Source organism: Otolemur garnettii, unplaced genomic scaffold, assembly GCF_000181295.1.
Source record: "Otolemur garnettii isolate 467f Iridium unplaced genomic scaffold, OtoGar3 scaffold00067, whole genome shotgun sequence".
NCBI lineage: Eukaryota > Metazoa > Chordata > Mammalia > Primates > Galagidae > Otolemur > Otolemur garnettii.
Window position 1 is genome coordinate 321,648 of NW_003852462.1, and position 25,427 is coordinate 347,074.

At 60.2% G+C, this 25,427-nt stretch overlaps 3 protein-coding genes and 1 long non-coding RNA gene across 14 annotated transcripts in view; 2 read left to right on the top strand and 2 right to left on the bottom strand.

The window, feature by feature from the left end:
- Positions 1-268: 268 nt before the first annotated feature.
- LOC111726475 lies at positions 269-2,469 on the top strand. Its single transcript, XR_002774237.1, has 2 exons — positions 269-554; positions 2,093-2,469. It is a non-coding gene; the product is annotated as an uncharacterized LOC111726475 (long non-coding RNA).
- Positions 2,470-7,605: 5,136 nt separating this feature from the next.
- Positions 7,606-21,179, bottom strand: ACAP3 (ArfGAP with coiled-coil, ankyrin repeat and PH domains 3). Of its 8 annotated transcripts, XM_003793185.3 has the most exons (24): positions 20,821-21,179; positions 17,405-17,462; positions 16,668-16,787; positions 16,429-16,482; positions 15,117-15,175; positions 14,506-14,689; positions 14,198-14,242; positions 14,025-14,120; positions 13,869-13,943; positions 13,572-13,583; positions 12,787-12,899; positions 12,642-12,693; positions 12,329-12,429; positions 12,135-12,246; positions 11,635-11,843; positions 11,491-11,560; positions 11,300-11,394; positions 11,022-11,224; positions 10,709-10,816; positions 9,928-10,032; positions 9,629-9,855; positions 9,329-9,438; positions 9,106-9,216; positions 7,606-9,019 (listed from the first exon to the last, which is right to left on the bottom strand). In XM_003793185.3, the coding sequence occupies exons 1-24, from the start codon at positions 20,865-20,867 to the stop codon at positions 8,872-8,874; spliced, it is 2,514 nt and encodes an 837-aa protein (XP_003793233.1). In that variant the 5' UTR covers positions 20,868-21,179; the 3' UTR covers positions 7,606-8,871. The 8 variants fall into 8 exon arrangements, with proteins under 8 accessions (XP_003793233.1, XP_023371011.1, XP_023371010.1 ...); XM_023515243.1 differs by lacking the exon at positions 20,821-21,179 and having other exon boundaries at positions 9,928-10,080; positions 14,647-14,689; positions 17,405-18,704; XM_023515242.1 differs by lacking the exon at positions 20,821-21,179 and having other exon boundaries at positions 9,928-10,080; positions 12,329-12,381; positions 17,405-18,703.
- A 6-nt stretch (positions 21,180-21,185) lies between these two features.
- PUSL1 (pseudouridylate synthase-like 1) lies at positions 21,186-24,424 on the top strand. 2 transcript variants are annotated; one of them, XM_003793298.3, is made up of 8 exons: positions 21,186-21,617; positions 21,905-21,962; positions 22,106-22,293; positions 22,467-22,616; positions 22,696-22,866; positions 23,506-23,560; positions 23,637-23,808; positions 24,071-24,424. In XM_003793298.3, the coding sequence occupies exons 1-8, from the start codon at positions 21,541-21,543 to the stop codon at positions 24,175-24,177; spliced, it is 978 nt and encodes a 325-aa protein (XP_003793346.2). In that variant the 5' UTR covers positions 21,186-21,540; the 3' UTR covers positions 24,178-24,424. The 2 variants fall into 2 exon arrangements, with proteins under 2 accessions (XP_003793346.2, XP_012662740.1); XM_012807286.2 differs by having other exon boundaries at positions 21,561-21,962.
- Positions 24,425-24,709: 285 nt separating this feature from the next.
- The window catches only part of INTS11 (integrator complex subunit 11), a 15,695-nt gene continuing 14,977 nt past the window's right edge, over positions 24,710-25,427 (bottom strand). For 2 of the 3 annotated variants that reach the window (XM_012807287.2, XM_023515247.1), the window contains exons 15-16: positions 25,271-25,413; positions 24,710-25,203 (exon numbers count right to left, since the gene is read on the bottom strand). In XM_012807287.2, coding sequence (XP_012662741.1) covers positions 24,990-25,203; positions 25,271-25,413 — 357 coding nt within the window. In that variant the 3' untranslated portion in view covers positions 24,710-24,989. The remainder of the gene's footprint in view (positions 25,204-25,270; positions 25,414-25,427) is intronic. The other variant, XM_003793187.3, reaches the window with a different exon arrangement.

Below are 25,427 nucleotides of genomic sequence, written 5' to 3' on the forward strand. Positions count from 1 at the left end.
AGGCAATTCCGCGGGGCGGGGCTCCAGGTGGAGAAGGCCAGCGCGTGCGCACTGTGGGGGGAGCTATGCAGTATGGTTCCCGCCGCCAGTCCGCGGGTCTCGCGATGCGGTCCCCGCCCCCGAGCCGTCTCTCGGCCACAGCACTGTCTGCGGATGGCTCTGGGAGCAGTGAGCAGCCGCAAGAGGACCCCTGCGGGGAGAGGGATTTCGACTCTCCCGCCAGCCTCTTCCAGCTTGGGAACCCGTACGGCGGTGTCCGGCAAGGAGCCTGCCGCATCCCCGCTGAGCTCCCTCCGGGCCTGGCACACAGTCGTCGTGCCCGGAGGATCCTGCTCAGTTTCGTCCGCTCCCGCGCCCCGCCTGCCCTTGTAGAGCACGCCCTCAGCCCCTGGCCTGAGCCCCTCGAGCCAGTCCTGGGTTCTGACTGAGCGCAGGGTCGGCTCCGGGTGTCCGGGACATGTGTGACACGCCGTGACCGCCTCGCAGCCCGTACTGACGCCCCGTACCCCTCCGTGGGCCAGCCGTGCCCCACTGGAGCCCCCGGGACAGGCCAGGTATGGACCTGTGGGGGAGTGGTCTTCCTCTTCACACACACACACAGCCCGCTCTGACTTGGCAGGTTTGGAGGGATGTGAGGGTGCAGAACGCTGGGGATGGGCCTGTGGGGCAGGTAGCAGAGGAAGGCCAGTGCAGGATCCACTACAGGTGACACATGACAACTGATGATCCCCTGGCGCTGGAGCAGAACTTAGGAGTGTCCATCTGTCTGCCAGTTCCCCACTAACGAGTCAGTCCATGGGAATCCAGCCTGTTTTCTTTGGCTGTCACCAGGCTCTACCTTCTGCTGCTGCCCTCAGGAAACATGCAGGACAGACTAAGCTGTTTTCAGAGTGTGGAAAGTCAGGACACATGGTCCTGAGGCTTGAGAAGGCTCTACTTACCACTTGCTGCCAGCCTGGCTGCCTGCTTCCCATCCCAGCTGCTAAGGCCATCAGCTCTATGGCCAGAGCACTGAGTGGTCTGTGTCCCACTGACCAGGACCATGAATCTGAAAGTCATGGAAGGAAGGCCACCTGGGCTAAAGGTATGAGCACACCTCTGCTCACTCACAGCCAGCACCGGGGCCATGGCCTGGAACAGACCAAGTCCCTCCCCTAGCTCGGTTTGTCTCTAAGTAAATATCCCAGTGTACTTACAGAGACACTGCAGGTGCTGGAGCGTCTTGGCAGGGAGACTGCAGAAGAAACTTCCACTCAGAGCTCGGCTCCAGCCTCCTTCTCACAAAGAGGAGCACACCTGAGTCACACCCCAAGGGAAAAGGCTCCTGAGACAGGTGTGGCCAGAAGGTCTTGTCCAAACATCACAACCCCACCTACCCACATCTGCAACCTCCTGGTCAGTGGGACACAGGTTGCTCAGTGCTCTGGCCACAGAGCTGATGGCCTTAGCAGCTGGGATGGGGAGCAGGCAGCCAGGCTGGCAGCAGATGGTGACTAGAGCCTTCTCAAGGTTCAGGACCATGAGTCTGAAGGCAATAGCCACCCTTCTGCAGCAGCAGAACCTGGGTTAGCCTTCAGGAGGGACTTCCTGCCAACTCTGTAGGGCATGGGTCATGGAGTGTATGCCCCTGCCCTGATCAGGGCTCCCTCTTCCATGGGAAGGCCAGGGCTTTCTGCTCCCCACAAGCTGCCCCTTGGCTAGACAAGCTCTTCAAAGGCTAAGCTCTCCTGCTGGCTCACTCCTGTGATACAGGGAAGCACAGGTCACTCTAGTCTGGAGGTCTCCTGCTGTGGCAGCTCAGGCTGCTCTTGTGCCCTGACCTCAATGGCAGTACAGCCTACTCACTTGTAGGCAGCTGCTCAGAGATGGATCTGGGGACTCTGCCACTGGCCCATAGCTACTAGCAATGTCAGCTAACCCTTGCTTTGAGCTTGAAGAGGGGCTGTGGCCCCATTTTCTGTGGGGGGGGAAGCAGGCTCAGAAAGGTGGAGTAACTCAGGGAGGCTACACAGTCAGTGACAGAGCTGCAATTTACTCCAGGCCCTGGGAGGGACCAGGACCCCTCTTCATTAGTGTCACTTCCCTTTCTCAGGACATCACCAGTGACTGCTGCCTCCCACCAGAGCTGCCAGACCAGAGACCTCACTCCATTCTCAGAGTGGAGGCTGGACCTGCTGGATGCAGTGACTCCCTCATGTTTCAGCCCAGGTCCTTGCTGCCAACGGGCTGGGCAGTCAGGAACCCAGAGTCAGCCTGGGGCAAGGGGAGGGGCCCCAGCCCACTCTCCAACCTGGGACCAGGCTGAAGGTCTAGTTGTTGGGGACAGCAGGGCCCCAAGAGGACAGGGTTATCCTGCCACCGGCACACCATCTGTCCTCACACAGCCACACTTCAGCCAAAGATCTTGGCTGGGGAGATAGTGTGACTTGGCCCAGGGTGGATTGAACATGTGCTGGCTTGTGCTCTCAACATGTTGCATGTCCTCTTGGCACATGTGTGGTAGGTGATGGCTTTAGTATCCAGTGGGGAAAGTGAACCCCGTGCGGAAAGTGAACCCCGTGCCTACTTTGAGCACCAGGTGCTACCTCCACAGCCAGGCCCTGGGTGGTTCTCACAAGTAGTGCCTGTCCCATTGGCTGGGCAGCTAGTCCCAAGGGACACCTGAATGCTGGTAACAAAGGCCCACACCCAGCGTCCCTCAGCCACAAACACCAGTGGTCAGATCTGGCACCCTTCCCAAGACTGGCAGGAAGTAAGAACCGGGCCTCACCACAGTCTGCTTGGAGCCCATGTCTGACCTGAGACCTGTGTTCCAGGAGTTGAGGAAGACAGAGGGGCATCCAAAGGGGTCTTGGGCCACACTGTCCTCTTCTCCCACTTTAGGAACTACCATCCCTTCCAGCTAGCAAGGGCCAGGACCCAGACCTTACTGGGGGCGCTCCAGGTGATAAAGGCATACCTGGCAGAGGCCCCCATCTCTGCCCCCCAACACCCCCTCCTGGGTTGGGAGCAGGGGTGGCCATCTAGCCACTGGACCCCACCCTACAACCCTGTCCATGCCCAGTGGCCTCAAGTCACATCCACTTTGGAGCTGCCATCTTGGCTGCCCACCACATAATGTCAGCAGAACAGCAGTGCCCGCTAGGGCTCTCTTCCCCAGGCCAAGGCTCTCCTAGGGTCTCCCCAGCCTGAAGTGGAGAATGTGTCTCACTGGGAGGACACAGCATGTGCTGGACGGACCCTCAGAAGACATTTCAGACACGGCAGGGGCAGCACTCAGGGTGGACACCACTGACGGTGTGAGCTATGTTTGACCACAGCATGTGCGTGTGGAGCCAGGCAAGAAGAGAAGTGGCATGGCCTGTCTTAAACACACACACAGGGAGAGGGCAGGAGAGGGAGGCAGCCTGTGCAGGGCAGGGTTCCAGTCCTTCCTAGAGTATATGGTGTATCTCCTGTTGTGTGTGACTGTACACCTGAGTGTGAGGGACAACGACCTCCACCCGCGCTGTGTCTGAGGTGCCCACAGCCACCTGTGAGTCTTGAGCCTTCTGTCCTGAGGTCCAGACCCTGCCTCATCTCCAGGGAGCCCTGGAGGCTCCGACTGGACCCTGAGACCCTCTGTGAAGCACCCCCTTCTCCTGCCTGTCCAGCTGAGGAGGAAGAGTGGATACAGGAGTCAGAATCTTCCAGGCACCTGCACCTCTTCTGTTACGTGCTGCTGGTGGCCTGCCTTACCCGTGGGCTCAGCATGGGCGTCAAGACTGCCCTCATGGCTTGGCGCCTGTGGCTCAAGTGGCTAAGGCGCCAGCCACGTACACCCAAGGTGGCGGGTTCAAATCCAGCCCGGGCCCGCCAAACAACAATGACAGCTGCAACCAAAAAATAGCCGGGCGTTGTGGCGGGCACCTGCGGTCCCAGCTACTTGGGAGGTGGAGGCAGGAGATTCACTTGAGCCCAGAAGTTGGAGGTTGCTGTGAGCTGTGATGCTATAGCACTCTACCCAGGGGGACAGCTTGAGGCTCCTGTCTCAAAAAAAAAAAAAACTGCCCTCATTACCTAGTGCTAGCAGGAGCTCCTATAGACTGCATGAGGAGTGTGGGAGGCCCAGGAGTGAAGTGGCAAGCACTGGCTGGTGCTTGCAGGGCCCCTGGTGTCGGCGGCAAGAGTGGCTAAAGCCCGGCACATTGCTCCCCTGAGCCCAGGAGGGCTCGGTGACTCAGACAATAACGGGGACAATATGGGAGGTCCTCAGGTTCTAGTGACTTGGCATGTCTGAGCCAGCAGGTCTGGCCTGGGACCCTGGAGCCTCTGGGCAGGACTGGGACCAGGCTAGCCAGCCAGGCTATACATCCCTGGGTGCCCTGGTGTCCATCCCCACAATGGGCTGGTTGGTCTGGGGGCCCGTGTATCCTGAAGCACAAAATCTTCCCCAGTTACTCAGTATGGCAGATGATGCCTCACCTTGGGCCCATGGTACTGAACATTGTCTAGGCTTGACTCTCACCCCAGGCCTGGCCATACCTACCCTAATTAGACATGGCCACATTGGCTGCTGGAGGTCAGTGTCATCAAGGCCAAGAGATGCTTATTCCCTGGGCCAAGCCCCCAGGGACACAACACAAGCCCTGGCCTGGGCTTGTCACCTGGGTCTGGTCTTCCCTAGGGGTCCACCCACCCGCCTCAGCCCCACCTCCAGACACCTCATTCTCTGCCATCCTGCTGCCCAACCACCTAGGCTGAGCTCCAAGGCCATGATTAAATGCCTGAGGTGGTACCTGAGTTCTGGGGTTTCCTGGTGAGAGGGCACAGTGCCAGTCCCAAGAGTGGATAGCCTAGGGCAGGGTCTCATCCATGCATCTGTGCAGACTGGGCTATGCCACTGGAGGCCAAGGGATATTACCAACAGGCCTGAGTGGGACTACACTGAGAGTTCCAGACCAGATTGAAGCTGGGAGCTGCTGCCCGAGGAGGGACCAGATTGGAGCTGCAGCCATCCCTTGCCCTCTGCCTTGTCTGTTCTCATGACTGACCAGGATGACATCCTGAGGCTGCTGTCCCTGGGCCGCAGGTGTCTACTGGAAAGTAGAGCTTCTCTGAGCAGTGCTGGCACTACCTGGTCATTGTGGCACTACCCTGTCACTTGGAGCATAGGTGCCCTTCCCACTAGTCAATCCATGTGATATGAATCCACACCAGTGAGGGCGAGGTAATTGGTGTGAAAGGGGCCCTCACCCCTGTGCCTGTGGACAGCTCCCATTGAAGACTCCTAGCTCTGGAAGCCTGGTCATTGCTGACCGCCCAGGCCCTGCTAGGACCTCTGCAGGGGGTCATTGTGGTCGGCACTCCCTGGAGGGCACTGGGGAGCCTAGGGAGGAGGTGGGGGACCTATTCCTAGCACCTCTACCAGGACCTGGACCCTCTTCTCCCCCACACCTCCCACCATCCCAGGCCCTGTGGTGAGCAGTCACTGGGACTCAGGCCAGGTCACTGCCCTAGGCAGCATGGCAAGCGTGACAGGCTCTCCATCCCTGTTAAAAACTGGGACCTCGGCTCAGTGCCTGTAGCTCAACTGGCTAAGGCTCCAGCCACATACACCTAAGGTGGCAGGTTCAAATCCAGCCCGGACCCACCAAACAACAATGACGGCTGCAACCAAAAAATAGCCAGGCGTTGTGGCGGGCGCCTGTGGTCCCAGCTACTTGGGAGGCTGAGACAGGAGACTCGCTTGAGCCCAGGAGTTGGAGGTTGCTGTGAGCTGTAATGCCACAGCACTCTACCCAGGGGGACAGCTTGAGGCTCTGTCTCAAAAAAAAAAAAAAAGCTGGGACCTCCAGGGGCCTTCTACAAAGTCTGTTGTGAGTTCCTGAGGGTAAGGGTGTGGGGATGGTCAGTCTTTATAGTGAAATAATAGAAAAATTATTAACATATAATGTTTTAGTAAAGACTAAAATCAGTCTCTCTTTCTGCTCTTTGCTGCTCTTTCCTCTCTCACTTCTGACCTAAGAATATGAAATAAACGGGGCAGCACCTATGGCTCAAAGGAGTAGGGCGCCGGCCCCATATGCCAGAGGTGGTGGGTTCGAACCTAGCCCCAGCCAAAAACTGCAAAAGAAAAAAAAAAAGAATATGAAATAAACATACTTTTATATCCTACTCTTGGTCTAGAGAAACCTTTTTACTGGCTCTGTGGGAAGCACCTACTGAGGTCTGCTCCCTATTACAGGCCTCAGGGCCATGCCTAAATAAGGGCAGGTCCAGACTGACCCAGCCCTTTGTCCTGAGTTCCCTGTGGCCAGCAAGCAAGCTCTCTGTGTGCAGGGTCCTGGCTGTGCTCAGCTAGCTTGGCTGGAGCTGCAGGGGAGCACCCTCTCCCCAAGGGCCAAGCTCTGAGCCCTCCCTCTGCCTACCATTCCCCAAGGGGGTACTCCTGTCCCTAACCCAGGACCTCAATTACCTCAGTGAGCTGCTGGCCAACCAGCCTAGATGGAGACAGGGCTGGTGCACAGAGGAGGGCTGGCTGCCTTTCCTGTGTGCAAGTACTGCAGCTTCCAGAGCTGCTGCTGGATGCCACAGCCCTTGCCCTGCTGCTGGGCTACTGCTGGCCCTGCAAGACACAGGTGTCCTACCTAGGGACCATCCCTGCCTCAGGTGCCTCACATCAAGCCAGGGGCCACTGACTACAGGAGGATGCCCAAAATCCTAGGGACCAGTAGGCCCCATCTTCCTTGGATGCTCTTGGGCATCTGGCTGGAGTCTTGGCTGAAGAGTTAGGCTGAATCTGGCCTTTGGGATCCTGACACCTGAACCAGACCTGCCATGCAGTCAGCCTCTCCACCTGATCCTTAGACCTATGGTGGAAAGGGCTCCTCTGGCTCCCCAAGCAGGCCAAACCAGCTTCCACAGAGCTTCCCTGGCCACCCAAGGGCCCAGGAAGCAGTGTACTGCAGCCTCCAGGCAGCAGGCACTTAGCATGCCTGGCAGGGGCCTCTCAGCTCTTCAGGAGGCCCAGGCTGGTGGGACGTCCTTACCACTGTGTACTCCTCTATTGCAGGCATGACTATGTGCTTGTGAGTGTGAGTAGAGGTTCTGCCACATGGCAGAATATCAGTGTGTTTCTGTAAGCCCACAGGTCTGGCACACACAGTGAAGGTACTCATGCACATGCCAGGCCAGAGGAGTGCAAACAGCACCACAGCGACCTTGGGCTGCTCTATGTTCAGGCTGTCCCACAACCCATGCCGGGTACACTGTAGACCTGGCTCTACTTGACACTCCCTTGGACCAGACCCCAGCAGCTGCTCTGCCAGACCAGGGGCAGGGGATAGCCCCAGGCTGCCCTAGCCAGCTGGCACCCAGCCCTACTCCCACCAGGTGATAAAGTCCAGGCCAGAGAAGGGCAGAGGGGCCAGGGAAAGGAGATGGGTGTTGGGAGTTGGATGTTGGCAAACAAGCCCCAGTCCCCCACCAGGCTCTGGCAACTCTTCTGAGTCTGATTTGCATCCTTTGGGGGGATACCAGTGGTGCCCCACTGAGGACTGGCCCTTAGGGAAGACGGGGGACCCAGAGACACCCCAGCCGAGACAGCAAATTGAGGCTGGAAGCTAGTGGGCAGGCAGAGGGCGCAAGCGTTTTATTAACAATGAGCAACTGATCAGAGCAGGAGGGTGGACCCCCGGCCTGGGCAGGGCCGGAGGAGGGGCCAAGCTCAAGCAGAGGGATAAAGGGGTTAATTCTGCTCTTTAGAGGGTCATAGCCAGCAGGCAGGGGGGTGGCTTGCCCACAGAGCCTCCGGGCAGCATTGCATAGTGGCTAGCTGACTGGCCTTGGCCTGAGGGCCCACAGCTGGGAGGCCCAGCCTATGTTCAAGGGAACATGAAGGCATTAGTGGGCCCCACAAAATAAGTGAGGGGTCCCTGGACCCGTCAGAGAGCCTAGCCTAAAGGGCCAGGCTGGGAGGGGCAGTGCAGAAGGGTAGGGGCCTCCCCCAGCAGTAGGCAGAGCTGGAGTCAAGGTGGTCCTCGAAAGTCCAGAGGAAAGACACAGAGTCAGAACAAGGTCACCATAGAAAATCCACTCAGTCAGCAAAAAGGACATCAGGCATGGGTGGAACGTGCCCATGTGACTTATGTACAGGGTTTGGGCTGAGTTCCATGAGACCATGTATTGGAAAGAGACAGGGACAGGCCTGGGTGTCTGGCAGGGAAGCCTGTGTGGCCAGCCACATGGCCTAGGGACGCCCGCGTCAAGCCAGGCCTGAGGGCCCAGGCCAGAGTCCCACCTGCCCAGCACCTGCGGAGCCCAGCCTAGGTGCCAGGGTCGCTGCATGAGGTACTTGAGTTGGCTCCTTGCATGGGCCACCATCCTGCCCTGGGAAGGTGCTGGCAGCGGGCCACCAGCCTCAGGGCCTAGAGGTGGGGCTCTGGGGGTCTGTGGGAGGGACCCAACTAGCAGGTCAGTGTTCTGAGGCTGTCAAGTGGGGACATGAGGAAGAGTGATTTGTGACATAAATGAACAACCCAGGCCCTGGAGAAGTCATGACTTGCAGACCCAGGGTTCTCAGTAGGAGTGAGGGCACCAAATGACGCAGCACCTCCCAGGGAAATGTGGGCTTTAAAGACTTGGTGCTGGGGTCTGCTCCTGTCCCCAGGGTCCCTCTCCTGGCCCAAGGGTCCAGGTGGCTAGAAGGAGAGAAAAGAGGGGGCAGGGGCTTGCCCGGCGCCAGGCACTGGGGCTGTTGGAAATGGCCGTGTCAACAGGGGCAGGGTGCAGCTGTGAGGACCAGCGTCTTCACAGGCATGTGGGCCATTCAGCTGGGCGGCTGGGGCTCTGGCAGCTGCCCGCCTGCCACCCACCGCCCAGCCGCCAGCCCTAGCTGTCCTCCAGGTGGAGGCTGATGAACTCCTGGATGCACCTTCGGAACTGGAGCTCTGTGGGGCTGCTGCCCGCCAGGGGGCCAGGCTGGCCTGGGGCTGCCTCAGCCTCCCGCATCTCATCGGCCATGCGTGCCAGACGGAGCCTTTGGGGAAGCACAGAGTGAGGCGTCTGCACCTCTGTGAGGCCTCCCTGCTTCCCTCCCAGCCACTAGGGCCCATCCCTGCTCACAGCGTGACAATGTCGGCATTCGCCGCCTGTACCGCAATGGTCAGTGGGTCCTGCTGCTCTTGGTCTAGGGCGTGCTGGTCAGCACCCCGCTTCAGGAACAGGCAGACCTGGCTGAGAGGAGAGGGGCTCATGGGGTGGGGGGTCACATTGGGGAATGTGGTTGGGGGAACACTGGGGCACAAAGGCAGACCAGGGCACGTGGGTAGGGACGTGGGGGCCTCACCCAGTGTGACCCAATAGCGTGGCATGATGCAGGGGCGCCCGGCCCCGGCTGTCTCTTTGGTTCACATCTGCTCCATTTTGCAGGAGGAATTCACAGACGATCAGGGAGCCCTGGGGGGCCGGGGCAGCTCAGAGGAAACAGCCCCTCACAGGACCCCTGCACCCCAACTCCCAAACCTGGGCACCCCTAGCCCGACTGAGCCAGGTCTGCACCAAGGCCAAGGGCCCCTGGGGCAGGACCACAGACAAGGGGTGCAGAGACTGTGCTGTGTCCAGCACACAGCCTCTGCCCCACGCTCACCCCTAGCACGGCCTGCACCAGTGGTGTCTTGCCCTCATCCTCCACGTCAGCCCAGTTGACCTCAGCCCCGTGGGCCAGTGCCATGGCCAGTGCGGGGAGGTCTCGGGTACGTGCAGCGCGGTGTGCCAGTAGCCCAGGGTGCAGTTCGCGCACATCAGCCAGGCCCCAGGCCTCAGCCTCAGCATCCGCATCCACCTCACTACTGGACTCCTCAGACTCCACACCCTCTGCAGAGAGGGGGGGAAGTCAGGGCAGTGACCCCAGGAAGGGAGTGCTCTGGGGCTGGGAGGTGCACCTACCCTCTTCCCTGACACTGTCCACCATGGAGCCCACGCCCACACCGAAGGCCAGGATGTCCGAGCTGCCATCAGAGCTGCCGCCCAGGCCACTGTCGCTGCTCAGACCTGCAGCCCGCAGCAAAGGGTATCCTGGGCATGAGAGGTCTCTGGCCCCTCCCAGAACCAAAGGGACAGGTGGGAATTCCACCCACTCTGCAGGGACACCCTAGGGACAGAATCAGCCCCCACTGTGGGACAGAAGTTAGCCCAGGCTGGGAGGAAAAGAGAGAAACCAGTAACAGCACAAGAGAGCCAAGGGCAGCCTACCCATTAGCCAGACACACATGAAAGGACACCCTCTGGCTAACCAGCAAGATGGGTGGCCAAGCATGGCCATCCACTCTCAGTGGGCCTTTGTCCCGGCTGTGGCCAGTGCAGGCTGGAAGGTCACTGGCATCTCTCCAAGCCCTGGAGATGCCAGCTCAGGCATCAAGGGAGGTGCTCAACATGGACAGCAACCTCAGGAGCTACAGGCTGAGGGCCAGGTGGACACTGTCCTCTGCTGCCCGTGGCCACCTCCCATCAGTGCACATGTAGGCCTGCCAGCATGCACTGCACATGCACAATCACACCCACACCTCTGCACATATCATTCTTGACAGTCAAGGCTCAGCCTCCAGGTCAGTGGCTAAGATACCCCCAGCCCCTCCAGAGGCTGTTCCTGCCCCGTGACAGGGGCCTCACCCAGCTCCTCCCCTGCTTTAAAACTGCCCCACCACTGGCACCTACTCCCAACACTTACTGCGTGGACCAGTCCCTGTGGCCCCTGCATCAAAGTAGGAGAAGAGGGAATCTAGCTCATCTGGGCAGAAGAGGGAATCCCGGCGGAACTTGTGCTCCAGAGTGCCCGCTGCAGGGGGCAGGCCACGTGCTCAGATGGGGGATTGAGGCTGGGGTGGGGTAGGGAGTCCCAAGACATGCTGGGAGTTTTGTGGGTCTCCTGGGTGCCCAGATGAGCCCTGCCTCTAGCCCACCCATCTGCCATGGCCAGAGGCAGGGCTCACCCTGCCCTGCCCAGTGCATGGGCTCAGAGTGTGGCCAAAGTAGCCTCCCACCTGAGGATAGGGCAGCGACAGAGTGCAGAACAGGCTCGAGTTGGCCCTTGCGGAGGGTGGTGGGGGCACGGGGAGAGCTGTGGGGGCGTGGGCACTTCTGCACCCGCCAGCGCCTTGGAGCATCTTGGCTGGGTGCTATGGGTGGCTTCTGCAGAAACTTCTTTTCCACATATTTGTCCTTGATCCAGGCCTCCTTGTCCTGCCTGGACCAGGGCAAACGTGAGGCTGCACCCCCATCTGGGGCTCCCCTAGCTGATCAGGGATGTAGCCCACCTTACCTGGGGCTGCTGGCCGTGGGCTTCCTGCTGCCCACACCCTCGCACTGGGCCTCATAGATCTGGTTCACAGTTCTGTTTCCAAGCTCACACATCAGCTAGTGAGAGATGGGGGGCGGGTGTCAGTCCCAGGTGCAGACTCCAGCTCCCACATATCCTCTAGGGGCCAGCAGCTTTGAGAGCCCAACACCCACCTTCAGCAGCTCTGGCTCCCAGGAGTCCAGTGTCAGGGACCGCACTTTGGAGCAGTGGACACCCAGGCTCCTAGACAGAAAGGTAGTGGTATGAGTTAGGTGGAGCCCCCGTCCCTTCCCCTGCCCCTACTCTCCCAGGCCTACCTGTGGATGCCGGAACACTCAATGCAAAGCAGCACACCCAGGTTGATGCTGGCCCAGCGGGGGTCTGGCTGGCCACAGTCACCGCACTGGCTGTTGCCAGCCACACCCTGCACCCGCTGCAGTGCACTTTCACCCTTGGTGCTGCGCTCCCGAGCATCCGTGGCAGAGTCAATGCTGCTTGTGGATGGGGATGCTGTGCGGTCCAGCCTCTGGAGATGAGTGGGAGCCACTTAGTCCTGCAAGAGCTCCAGCCTCACTTTCCCTGTAGGTCCTCTCCTCCCCAGACAAAAGTGCCAGCACAGGGTAGGGCTCTTGGAGCACACGCCTGCTCACGTGTATGTACGTACACACATGCAAGCACCACCTGCCACGCATGTTCACACCCACACATACTGCACAGGCAAGTGTGCTGTGCACCACATCATGCAGGTGCAGGCGTGTAGCCTAAAGGAGCCTCTTGCTGTGGCACATAGGTATGGGAGGTGCAGGGAGGGTCGCACCTCACTGTAGCAGCTGTCTGGGCTCTCGCGGTAGGCGGAGGCAATGCTGGCTTGCACTGCTTGCACCCAGGCCTGCCGCAGCTTCTCAGAGTCCGCCTGCAGCATGCAGCTCCTGCCGGTAGGGGCCGTAAACCGGTGGGCAGGGCCCCACCCCGCCCTTTCCCACCCTGCCCTGCCCCATAGAGCCTCCTCACTTCGTAGGTGACACGACTTCAAAACAGAACCTCCTCTCGATGTCCTCGCATGGCTTCACGGAGCACAGGCGGAGGTCATCCACCACCACAGTCAGCGCATCCTGCAGGCCCCGTCCCACCCCCACCCATGACCACTTGACCTCAGAGACACAGTCTGTTTCCAACTCCCTGTTCCCACTTGGACTTTGATGTCCATTAGTGCCCTAGCTCTCACAAAGCCCAGTGACCAGCCCATCCCATAGGCCAAGTGGGGAAGGAATCAGCCATGGCTGACCCCAGCCCCCAGCCCGCAGTCCCCAGACCCACAGCGCACCTTGAGCTTCTTCTGGTAGACCAGCTGGCTGTTTTGAATGGAGAACCAGCGCCTGGTGAGTGTCCCGGGCACAGGTGGTGAATTAGACAGCCTCCACATCCACACTGACCCCACCACCTTGGCCCCGCTGAGGAAGACCCCTCACCGATTCCACGTCTTGAAGGCATTGCTGGCCCTCTTGAAGAGGTAGCCCTCCATCACCACACCGCTGGGTGCATCCACATCAAACTCCACTTTGGACTCATCGTAGGAAAAGTCCTGGGAAAGCCACAGCCAGTTCTCAGTGAGCACTCACCTGGGGGAAACTTGTCACCCTCCAGGCTTCCCTGGATTGAAGCCTGGGCTGAGGCCCTCTGGTAAGGCTGCTACACGGTACACAGTCCACACACTCAGGCAAGAGACCCTCTGCTCCTCACAGCCAAATCTGGGCCTAAGCAAGGCCCCCTCCCTCAAATCCCTGTGGGGCAGGCCCCTCACATTTACAGCGGGAGGCCCAACAGCCAGTCCCCACCCAGCCCCAGGCCCAGGGGATGAACAGGCTTAGATCCGGAAGCTGCCCTGCCGCCTCTGAGGCTCCATTCACCACCAGTGGGCTGCCAAACGAGCCGGACAGAGCTCCATTCAGGAGGCCTGGCATCCTGTGTGTTCTGTTGTCTGGAAGGCCCAGGGCAGCAAGGGGAGGCCAGGCCACCTGCTCTCCAGGCTGAGCAGGGATGGGAAGGCACAGCTGCTGCCCTCCCCCAGGGACTGTTGGGGGGAGCAGCACCCCTTACAGCTGAGCGCACACAGGTGCCTCCCTGTGACCCTGAGCTTTAAGGCTAGTGGGAGGTGTCCTTGGTGCTGAAGTGCTGGCCAGACTGGAAGGGGAGGCAGAGGCCCTGCCCTCCCAGCGCCCTCTGTGCCCTCCCCTGGGGATGGATGCTCACTCACCTGCAACAGTGTCTGAGGAACCGGAGCAAGAGGAAAGGAGGTATGCGGGAAAGAGAACCAGTGAGTGAGTTTACTCCTACCCAGAAGTAGCCACGCCTGCCTGCAGCAAACTCAACCCTGGGTGGGGGCCAGGGCCTCTGTCTGACAGAGGGCTGAGTGCCACCCTCCTCGTACCCAGCACCAGGGTGGAGGCCCCCAAGGAGTACACGTGAAGGGCTAGGGACAGGTGGGATGTGTGTTGGACAATATGCCCTTAGCTAGGGCTCTCGCTTGGGTCAGGGCTGCCAGGGCTCTCACCCGCTGCTGGATGGCTGCGTGCTTGCGCTCCATCTCTCGCTTTTCCACTGCCGCATCAATAACCAGCTGGTCCAGCTGTGGGACATACCATCAGGGAGGACAGTGGACCCCAGGAGACTCTGACCCGAAGCCCCCCCCCCCCCACCAAAGGCTCACCTCAGCTGCTAGCTTCTTCATGTAGGGATCGAGCTGGTGCAGGAGGCTGTAGCCCTGCTGGAAGAAGCTGTGCTGGGCATGCATGAAGGACAGCATCTGTGGGGTGGCACCAGTGAAGCTGCAGCCCTGCTATACCCACACATCTGTGCCCCTGCAGCCCCCCAAATACTCACAGAGTCCAGGATTTCAAACTTCTTCTTGGCTTGGAGAACATTGATCTGCCAGGGAGAAGCCTGCAGGTGAGGGGCACAGCAGCTGTGGCCCCCAGCCCCCCAGGTGGTCTGTGGCTCCTGCACCATGCCAGCCCTGGCTTCCTGTGGTTCCAGGTCCTACCCCATACAGGATTTCAGCCCCCCTACCCCAGGCAAAGCAGAAGTTTTCATCCTGTTCATGCCCCTCTAACCCTCCCTGCACAAGATCAGGGCCTTGGCCCCTACAGCCCATCCTTGCCTGGGAGCCCCTATCCATGCCAGGAGCCCACCTGGAGCACGTAGTCCAGGGCTAGGTGGCGGAAACATTTCCGGGTGAGGGTGAGGGCGCCTGTGGCCTCCTCCACCTCATGGGGCCGGTGCCTCGGAGCCTGTGCATTCCTCACCAAGGACAGCTCCATGTCCTCCCTCACCTTGTCAAACTGCTTCTTTGTTTCCTTGAACTTCCGCACATCCCTGGGGGCCAGCAGTGTCAGGTCAGAGGTCAGAGAGTCAGAGAAGGGGTGCCTGCCAGGTTCCAGATGCCCAGGGATCTCCCACCTTCATGAACTTCTCTTCCTCTGCTCCTGGGTAGGGCCTGAGCATGCCCCTCCAGACCCCCCAGCCCTCTGTGCCTTACCCCCAGGATCCATCCAGGCCAGGTGCCACCCTCCAGACCACATCCCCCAATGACAGCCTGACCTCTCCCCTAGGGTGGGATACCCCAACAACACACAAGGCACAGAGCTGGGGTCCCAGCTTCCTCGACCCACCCTCAGGCCACCTGCAGCTTCTGCACAGCCAAGAGGGCCTGGCAGAGATCTCCCCTACTAGAGGAGGGTGGCTTGATCCTCTGTCCCACAGCACTGGGGGCCACAGGGCCTGGGGCCTCAGAGCCACTCACTCTTTGACAAAGTTATGGAGCTGCTGCCGCACGGACCTCTGGGCCTGATCAAACAGGATCTGGGGGCAGAGGGAGGGCTAGGCAGTTGGGGTCCATCCACCAGGACCCTGGAGGCCAGTCCCCATCCTCCCAGGTGAGAACCAGGAGAGCCCTGAGAGCTGACTAACAGAGGGCACTGCCCACAGGCCCAGACTTGGGCTGGGAGCTGGGGTATGGGGAGCAGCACCCTAGTCTGGATGAGTGCCCAGAGGCAACAGCTGGGGCCACCAGCTCATCTGCCCAGCAGACTCTTGGCTAGTCTAGAGTCCAGTGCTATTACAGATGGGCCCCTCCTCCAGCCTCACCCATAGCACCAAAGCTGGGGTGAGCACAGAGCACAATGTAACACCCGCCTCCTGGCCCTGCAAGGCCACTCTGAGGGTGACTAGTTCTATAGTAGGTTAGAGCCAAGAACTCCCAGAGACCTGGCCTGAGGAGATGGAAGGGCTCCAGGTCCTCCGCAGGAGATTGGGGCCAGAATGAGACCCTATGTGGAAGGGACTGGGCCCAGGAGCAGACAAAGGGGGGCGAACATGTGCAGGAGGCACATCCTGAGCTGGTTTATTTCTGAACTTCCCCTATGTGGGGTGGGGCCCCTGTTTAGTCTGGGGTTCTGGTTCCCAGGCCACAGCCTGACCACCCACATGTGCCTCAGGCCCTATTCTGTGTGTCCACATCAGTGCTGGGGCCTGAGGGGTCAACCAGGCCAGCTCAAATGCCAGCAAAATAAGCCCAGGACAGAGAGCCCTGCCCAGCTAAAGGGACCCTGGTTGAACCTCTGAGGCAGGTGTCCTCAAACTATGGCCTGTGGGCTACATGCGGCCTGCCTAGGACATTTATCCGGCCTGCCAGTGGTGTTTTTGCCACCACTGCCTATCCTGCTTAGCAGCCGACTTGTCCAGGGACTCGCAGTCTAGCCCTCCAACGGTCTGAGGGACAGTGAACTGGCCTCCTGTTTAAAAAGTTTGAGGACCCCTGCTCTGAGGGATCCCCCATACCAAGATCCCAGTGCTCATAGCCCTCCCATGCCTGGGACACGTCAGAGTCCTCCAGTGATGTCCACCCACGCCCCCACTGACTCACAGATACAAGGCAGCCACCACCCCCAGAGACTGGAGGAGCAGAAACGTGGCCTCCCCCCAGCCAGCCACTGTGGCCAGCTCAGCTCTCTGAGAGCCAGCCAAGCTCTGTTCTGGGAGGGGCGGGGCCTGCAGGCAGCAGGGAGCTGCTTCAGTGGGGATGGCACTGAATAGGAACCTACACCCAGGCTCACCATGTGGTAGTTGATCACCTCCTGCAGGCTATCTCCAAACCTCTGCAGGCATTCCTGGGGAGAGGCAGGGCAGAGAGAGCATGCTGAGGCCACACCAGACAAGCCCCCCCAGCCCACTGCACACAGATCCTCTCGTGGTTGTGGGCAGACGCCACCCACTTCCCAGGCCATGGGCCCTTGAAGGGGCTGCCTCCTGCCCCTACCCACACCTGGAGGTCATAGGTCAGCTATCCCCTCACCGAGATGACAGCATCACCCTGGCACTGCTGGGACAGGTCGCGGACGCCACTCACGAAGAGCCTGTTGGTGCTGACATAGGCCTTGCCGGCCTCGATCATGCTGCTGCACAGCTTGACCAGCTATGGACAGGACACAGTGGGCACAATGAGGGACTGACAATTTCTCTAAGCAGCAGCCCTCACAGCTGCCTACACCAGCACTGTCCTAGGCAGCCAGAATCAACCCAGGGCCATTACTGACCGGAACCAGGGTAGGGATGCATTGCTCCACCCCTGCCCTAGGCTCCCTCACACCTGAGCTTGCTTGGTGCTTCTAGGGAGTACTGGGAGTGTGTGAGGCTGAGGCTGGCAAGACAGGGGAACCCCATGTGGGGTGCGTAGGCCAGACTATGGCACGTGGCCCTGACTGGGTCCAGCCCTGCCCATGTCCTCGTCCTCCGCCCCTGCCCAATCATGCTGAGGCAGTGGCTCCTTCTGGTAGCCACCAACAGAGGAGCAAGTGGGCATACCAATGGGAATGTGGGGCAAGGTGTGTGCACATGCATGTGCAACTGAAGTGTGGGAGATACAGGTCCTGAGTACACTCCTGTGTGCTTATAGGCAGCTCGCTGTGTGACGCAGGTACACATGGGTGGTGTGCAAGAGTTAGAAAGTCCTTTCAGGCAAGTCCTACCAGCCATGATCCCCAGCCCTGGCAGGGACAGTGTGACACATGGCCCTCTAGACTAGGCCCTCACCTTGTCCAGCTTGGCCTCGACCTCCACCACATCAGTCTCTACCTCGTCGATGGTTGCCCTGCAACAACAACAGGGGGCTGCAGCCACTTGGGGCTTAGGCTGGGCCTTCGGGCCTTTGTCATCTCTTGCACCTCCCCAAGGAGTCCGCCATGGGGAGGGGACTCCAGGAAACAGACTGGGGAGGTAGATGTCCTGTGGACAGCGATGACAGGGCCCAGGCCCACTGACTCTGGAGCTGCCACACACCCAGCACCATGCCTCCAGGCTGGAAGAAGCCAAGTTGACTGTGACCCCCATGACCTGGACTCTGGTCAGTTGACAGACTGGGGACAAGGCCAGGTAGGCAAGCAGCCTCTGAGGGGCCGCAGTCCATCTACGTCCTACCATATGTGCTCCAAGGACACAGATGGAGCCCCACAGTGGGCCTCTCTTACTAGCCTCTCTCTTCTCTGGGAGCAGAGTTGAAGGACACCATCTGGATGTCCTTCAACCCCCTCTGTGCCTGCTACAGCCCATCTTGGCCTTGTGCCTATGGACCCGGGTGCCACCCGGTGGGAGCCAGAGGCTAGGGTACAGTTGCTCTCTGGTCCTGGTAGCACCAGGAGGCCCCAGAGCAGCTGAGGAGACATGCCCCAACCCCTCCCCCACCTCAAAGCATCAAAGAGCACTATCCTCTGGAGGGAGAGGCAGGAGTCCTGCTCAGAGCCCACTCCCACCAGGGCAACCCGGCAGTGGCTGCTGGGGAGAGAAGGGTTAAGGCATGACATCACTGGAGAAGCTGTGCAGGAGAACCCCCCTCCTCAAGGTAAGAGGCAGATGGATCCATACATGACCACCTCCCTCTGGGAGCAGGAAATAGGAAAACAGGGCCAGGGTCCCAGCAGCTTCTCACAATCATCTCAACTGGCCCATCTGGCCTCCAGGGGATGGAACGTCAGAAACTGGGTCAGTGCCCAGGGAGGCTGCCCCAGAGCAGGCCTTGGGCAGGGTGGGTATAGCAGCCCCTCCCTGCTTTGCTGTCCCCAAGGACCAGTGGGGGAGGAGCATGCTCCAGGGTTTCTCAGGCCTGGGGGTCATGTGGGGCATGGCTGGGCCTGTCCTTAATTCCCACTGGGGCAGGACACTAGCTCCTATCTAAGGGACTGAGAGGCCAGAGAAAATCTACCACAGCCTAGCTCACATCCAGGCCCAGTGACTACTGCAGCATCTCCCCTCTCCTCAGGGGTCCCAGAGCAGGGAAGGGACCACCCCCAGGAAAGTGCGGCAGAGATAGCCACACCCAGAAATCATAGCCAACCAGAGACAGCTGCACCTAGAGCTGCCACTCCCCTCCCAACCCCCAGGAGGCGGCAGGGGTGGGGCTGCACCAGGACTGACAGAAGAGCTCACCGGGACAAAGTGGGAGCTTAGCAAAAATCCCAAGAGCTGCAACCAGCCCTTGGAGCCCCTGAGCACATCCCTCCCCAGCCTGGGGCAGGGGGACCTGAGGCCTCCTGGCTTGGCCAGAAGCCCCTCAGCAGCATGGAGCGTGGTGGGGAGTGTGAAGCCAGCTCCTAGCCAAAGCCTGACTCAGCTCCTAGAGCCCCACCCAGGGCAGGGACGGAATAAGGGCTGGGTGGCTCTCCCAAAGTTTCCCTGGACCATGTGCAGTCCCTCCTCAGGCCAGGAGGTCACAGGCAGAGTCCCCCCACCCAGGGCTGTAGGTACCAGTCTCCACATCAGAGACCTTGTTCTGTCCTGCCCTGGCCCAGGACAAGATGAGTACCCAGAAGCTAAAGATACAGCCTAAGGGAACCCTCACAGCCCAGTTAAATCACAGCCCCACCCCAGCCAGGCTGCTGAGGCCTCAAGACCAGAATACAGGTAAATTGTCCTTAGTTTCCTGTTCCACTCCCATGCCCCTACCCTGGCCAGCCTTTTCCTTGGGCAGCTCCTTCCTACCAGAAGCAGCATTGCAAAGCCCACAGTCCCAACAGGCTGGTGAGGGAAGGAAGGCCTGAAGGGGGGGGGGGGATCTAGTAATCCAGCCCAACTATCCAAGACTCCTCTGTGTGAGTGGAGGAGCAGGAGCCTGTGAGTGAAGAGCCAGGGTAAAGGTGTTTCAACTAGGACCAAGCCCTCCTCCCTCCACCCCCACCCCCGCCTCCCTGCAACAAGGCCCTGGTCATGCCTTTCCCAGTCTGATCTTGGAGGACAGAGGCCCAAGGTGGGGCATAGGGTCTGGGACACGAGAGTGCTCAAACCCTTTCCCAAAGCAGACAGCAATAGAAGATGGGAGAATATGAAGGATCCCCCTGCTCAAGATTGGACCCTCCCAATCCCAAACTCCTGAAGCCTTCATTGACTGTCAGAATGGTGGGGAAGGGCACCCTCTGCAGGCAGTTGTGCACGGGGCTTGTTCTAGGGACAGGCTTCCAGAGACCCAGCATGTACACACACATATGACCAAGCACAGCCAAGCACGGCAGTGCAGAGGCATGACACAAACACACCTTCAGACAGTACCATGCGCAGATGTTTACGTGCTGGGATATGGTGCATAAGTGTTCACAGGCAGGTATGTGCTCCCTGTTCTGGGACACACACATGCACAAACTAACGTGTCTGTCTAATGACATGGTAAGCACATCACATGAGAGGTGTTATGTGAACATGCATGCATGCACCTAGCATGCCAGCCCAATGGTACAGTTCACCTCCTCGTTCTGTGCATTGTCTGGCACCCCCAGAGAGGGCACAGTGGAGGTGCACTCTGCACAAGCAAGTGCAGCAGAAGGCGGCCTCCACAGGTACACGCTTGTAGGGATGGCACAGAGGTTTGTTTGCCTCCATTACTGTTTGCAAAACGTTCAGAGAGTAAAGCAGATACACGCTTGTACACACGTCCAGGAACATGTGGTTCATGCAGATGCCCAGAAATGATGAAAACACACAAACGAAAGGATGCACACAGCCCCCACCTCCCTCCCACCTGTCCTTCCCCACCACTCTGACAGCTCCCGCCTCTCCAGCCACCAGGTCACCCTCCACCTCTGCCACGCAGCCCACCCCAGGCCTCGAAGTGGTCCCAGATGCCTGTTCCCCGGGCACTACTGTGGACACATGGACCAAGGCAGAAACCAGAAACAGACCCCTCCCCCGCTGACCCAGACAACCCTGGCCAGAGCTGGACTGCAGGGCCTGGGAGGGGCTTGGCCCCTGGAGGCAGCCAGGAAACAGGGCTCAGACAGAGCTGAGTGGACAGTCCGGCCGCGGCCGTGCTCGCGCGGCCCGGGCGGACACGGCCGCGCATCGGCGTCTTTTGTTCCCCCAGCGCCGGCGGCTTTGTCCGGCAATCCTCCGCCCTGGCCGCTCGCGCAGCCGCCGCCCGCGCACGCACAAAGGCGGCCGCTCCTCCCGCCCGCTGCCCGGCTCACCTGAAGCGCGGCGAGTCCTTGACACACTCCTCAAACTCCACCGTCATGGCTGCGGCGGCGCACAGCGCTCGCTGGCACAGGAGCGCGGCGCCCAGGGCAGCCCGGCCGGCCCGGCCCGTCCAGTCCGGTCCCGCCTGCCAGAGCGCGCCCCGCCTGCTGTCACCGCCGGGGAGCGTCGCCCAAGTCAGTCGCCCGCTGTCACTGCCGGGGAGCGTCGCCAAACGCCTCTCTGTGAGTCCGCGGGCCGCCGGGGCAGGGAGGCTGGGCCCGTCCGCACACTCGATTTCAGGGGCTGCCGACCAGGCCAGAGGCCTCACCCGCTTCAGCCATCCTGGCCACCGCGCAGCTCCGGGCGTTTGCAAAACACACGTCTGGGAGGACTTGGCCGGAAGGAGGTGGACAGACGCGCCCCAGGAGCAGGGATGGGCGGCGGCGGGGGCAAAGCGTGTGCAAGCGCGAGCGAGCGGGTGCGCGTCTTCAGGGGCGAGGGCTCGCGCGAGGGTGCGAACGCGCTCCCGGGCCGCCGCCGTCGATCCCGGCCCGCGCGCTCGATGACAGCCCTGCACTTTGTACCCGCTCCCTAAGTCCGGCCTTGACTCCGCTACCCTCCTTTGGCGGTCTCAGGGCCGATCCGGCGCGCAGGCGCGGGGCTGACTGGGGCGTGGCCGACCGCGTGCGCGCGCAGGCGCCCATTTGCGGCGCGTCTGGCCCGGCCAGGTCATGAGTCTCGGTCCGGCTGCGGGATCCGTGCGGGCGCGCTACCTCGTGTACTTCCAGTATTTGGGCACGGACTTCAAGTATATTGCCCGCCCTCTCCCGCCCTTTTCGCAACCCGGGCGAAGTCCATCGGGCTGAAGCGGGCGGGTCGAACTAGACCGAGAGAGGACCCGGCCGGCTCCCGGGGCCGGGCACTGGGAGGCCGCGAGCGGGAGATGGATTTAGGGTCGGCGCCGCGGGCCCCTCAGTGCGCGCAGGCGGACGTCTCCGGGCGCGGCCCGTCTCCGTTAGGCCTCAGCGGCGGGCGGGTCCCGGGCGGGGGTGGCCTCCGTGGGCACTACTATAACCTTCGCTTCTCTGCCCGCAGCGGGGTCGCGGCCGTCCGGGGCGCCCAGCGCGCTGTCGGGGTCCTGAATTATCTGGAGGTGAGCTCACCATCCCACCCGGGGGAGGCCGCCCCTCGCGTGTCCCGGGAGGGGTCGAGTGAGAGCCCCCGGCGCACCTCGGCACGTGGGGAACCGTCCCTCGGGGCTGCGGCTTCCCTGGCTGTACCTGCCCGCTCCTGCAGGAGGCTGCAGAGCGGCTGAATTCCGTGGTGCCGGTTAAGTTCACCATCTCAAGCCGCACGGACGCTGGGGTTCATGCCCTGTGCAACACCGCACACCTGGATATCCAGCGCCGCTCAGGCCGGCCACCCTTCCCTCCCGAGGTCCTAGCCCAGGCTCTCAACACCCACCTGAAGCACCCGGCCATCAGGTGAGCCCAGCCGTGGGCTCTGCTCTCCCCAAATCTGTCCACCGTGGGTAGAGGCCAGAGGTCTGGAAACACTTTGTGTTTGGACAGAACTTGGGGGTGGTGGGGGAGATACCAAGGTCCTCTGGGCAGGTAGGCGGGATTACTCCTCCAGCCAGCCTGACTTGCGGCCACAGGGTACTGCAGGCTTTCCGAGTGCCCAGCGACTTCCACGCGCGATATGCGGCCACGTCCAGGACCTACCTGTACCGCTTGGCAACTGGCTGTCTTCAGTCTGAGCAGCTGCCTGTGTTTGAACGAAGCCTATGCTGGGCTCTGCGGCCAGAGTAAGTGCCGGTGAGGGGGGCTGTGGGCAAGACCACCTGGCTACCACACCCTCCTCACTGCTTCCCTGGCTCTTCAAAGCTACCTGGATGTTGACGCCATGAGAGAAGCTGCTCAGCACCTCCTTGGGACCCATGACTTCAGTGCCTTCCAGTCAGCTGGCAGCCCGGCCACCAGCTCCGTGCGAACACTGCACCGAGTCTCAGTGTCCCTGGGCCCAGCCAGCCCCTATGTCCTTCCTCAGGAGAGCAGGTGAGGAAGGGTGGCCTGCCCCAAGCCATTAATGAAGAGTTTAGCCTCCAAGGCAAAACCAGGTAGAGGTTGGATTGGGCAGAAGGGCTTGACTAGGGAGATGCTGGTTAGCTGGACAGTGTGGGGCAGTTGAAACATAGATCAGACACCTATGAGTCTGCAGCTGTGTCCTCCCCCCAGCTAGGGTCCTTGCCAGGCTGAGGATCAGAGAATAGAGGTTGCCTTTCTCTGGGGATCCTCCCCGGAGCTCTGCCAGTGGATGGACTTTGGCAGCTGTTTAAAGGTTTCACTGGGACCAGTGGCTCCAGCCCAGCCTGGCAGAGGGTGGGTCCTGCTGCCCCAGCACTGTCCAGGGGTTTCTTGACAGGTGGCAGCTGCTGATCCCTAGAAACTCCCCAGTCCACCACAGCCCAAGGGGAGGAGGGATTTCTACATGGCCACCTCATACTCTGGTGGTAGGGCACTAAGCTCAGGGCTGGGCTTCTGCAGGTGACCTGGCTGTGCTTCCCCAGCCCCCAAACTCAGGGCATCTCTACGGGATATGTGAGGGGCCTGAATATGAACCTGGCCTATGGAGGCGACAGGGCAGGCTGGGAAGGCAGGGGCTGCTGGTCAGGACCTAGTAGGTTCATCTCCTAGGAGATTGCGCTTCTGGAACCTGGAGTTTGAGAGCCAGTCTTTCCTGTACAGACAGGTAGGCTCTTATCTGCCCCTACCCCCAACCTGGGGTTGGGTGCGCTGGCCCCTGCAAGTCTTGGTCTGGGTTGCAGGTCCGGAGGATGACAGCTGTGCTGGTGGCCGTAGGGCTGGGGGTTTTACTGCCTGCCCAGGTGAAGATGATTCTGGAGAGCCGAGATCCCTTAGGCAAACACCAGGCTCATGTGGCCCCAGCACATGGCTTATTCCTGAAATCAGTGCTCTATGGCAGCTTAAGGGAGTCTGGTAAGAGGAGTGGGTCTGAGGGGCCCTGCTCCAACTGACCCTCCTAAGGTTAGGCCATGCTTGGGGGGAGGAGCTCTCTTGGTGGCAGTCACAGACCTCCTGTTGTCCAGGCACCTGGAATCAGCAGGGCTGGGGTGTTTGGAGGGAAGGTACCTGCTCTCCCAGCTCCCTAGCCTAGTTCTCTGGCCCCTATGAGGTTCCAGCCCTGGGGAGAGCTTTGGGCTAACCCCCAACCCCAGCTTAACCTAGGGTTTGTCCATAGGTCCTTCCTCCTGCATCCTGCAAGGTGTACAATGTGAAAGCTACAGGGACCCTGGACCCTCAGCTGAGGTCAATCCGGTTACAGCACTCCAGCACAGCAGGCACTAACCCTGTGCTGGTCAAGACAGGGTATCCACAGCCACTTGAGGCCACAGCATTTCCACTACCCTGGACACTGCTCTCTGCCCTGGTGGGGAGTGGAGGACATGCTGGTATGGGATGGGGTGTGGGAGACAGGTATGTGATAGGAAGGGAAAACCAGGCAACGCCTGTGGCTCAGTGAGTAGGGCACCAGCCCCATATACTGAGGGTGGTGGGTTTGAACCCGGCCCCAGCCAAACTGCAACAAAAAAAAGTAGCCAGGCGTTGTGGCAGGCACCTGTAGTACCAGCTACTCCAGAGGCTGAGGCAAGAGAATTGCCTAAGGCCAAGAGCTGGGGGCTGCTGTGAGCTATGATGCCACAGCACTCTACTGAGGGTGACAAAGTGAGACTTTTTTTTTTTTTTTGGCAGAGGCTGGGTTTGAACCCACCACCTCCAGTATATGGTGCTGGCGCCCTACTCCTTTGAGGCAGAGGCACAGCCCAAGACTCTCTTTAAAAAAAAAAAAAAAAGGACAGGAAAACCAAGTAGCCTCTTAATTTGCTTTTATTAGAATTGCTACCTGGAAGCCCCTTCCCCCACCATCATAAGGCCCTAGAGTAAAAATAAAAGCCAAGGAGTCCCAGGGCCTGTTTATATTTTCAGCCAGAAATAGGTGCTGTGGCCCAGCTAGGGGCTCCATTCACCCAGGGCACATAAATCCTGCAGTGGAGAAATTCAGAAGGCAGAGGTAGCAGGCCTGGGTGACTAGCTGACTTCAGCTGGGGGTCTGGGGGAGACCCTTCTTGAGCAGTGATGTGAGGTAGCTCCCCAGCTCCTCATCCTAGTAGAGGCAGCATAGGGTGAGGAGGGAGTAAAGCCACAGGATAGATACCCCTCCAGTAATCCCTGCCAGGCCTTACCTGGTAGGTCCAAGAGACTAGCAGCACTTTGGTGGCTGGGTCCTCAGAGGGGGCAGCAGCCTGGATGAGGATGGACTCAACTGTCACAGAGCCATCAGGAAGGTGCTGCACACAGTGGTCCTTCAGGATGCTGTGGGGAGGCATGATAAGACACCTCCTGGCCTCTGGGGCTGGTGGGTACAGGGCAGGGTGCCCACCTCTTGAGGTGGCTGTAAACACGCATGGCTGTCTCCTGCTCCTTTCGAGAGTCATGTAGGTGCACACGGCAGGTAAAGCGCAGCTGGTGCTCAGCCAGGCCCAGCTCCTTAAGGGCTTGCTCTGAGGATATGAGCCGGAAATTCTGGGGGGGGGGGG

Coding starts and splice junctions, on each gene's coding strand:
- ACAP3 (XM_023515241.1), bottom strand. CDS start 17,791: ATGGTAGGACGTAGATGGACTGCGGCCCCTCAGAGGCTGCTTGCCTAC. Junction 13,944..14,024: donor TGAAGAAGCTAGCAGCTGAG/GTGAGCCTTTGG, acceptor TATGTCCCACAG/CTGGACCAGCTGGTTATTGA. Junction 11,844..12,134: donor CAGACAGCTGCTACAGTGAG/GTGCGACCCTCC, acceptor ACTCATCTCCAG/AGGCTGGACCGCACAGCATC.
- PUSL1 (XM_012807286.2), top strand. CDS start 21,753: ATGGATTTAGGGTCGGCGCCGCGGGCCCCTCAGTGCGCGCAGGCGGAC. Junction 22,294..22,466: donor CTGAAGCACCCGGCCATCAG/GTGAGCCCAGCC, acceptor TTGCGGCCACAG/GGTACTGCAGGCTTTCCGAG. Junction 23,809..24,070: donor TGGCAGCTTAAGGGAGTCTG/GTAAGAGGAGTG, acceptor GTTTGTCCATAG/GTCCTTCCTCCTGCATCCTG.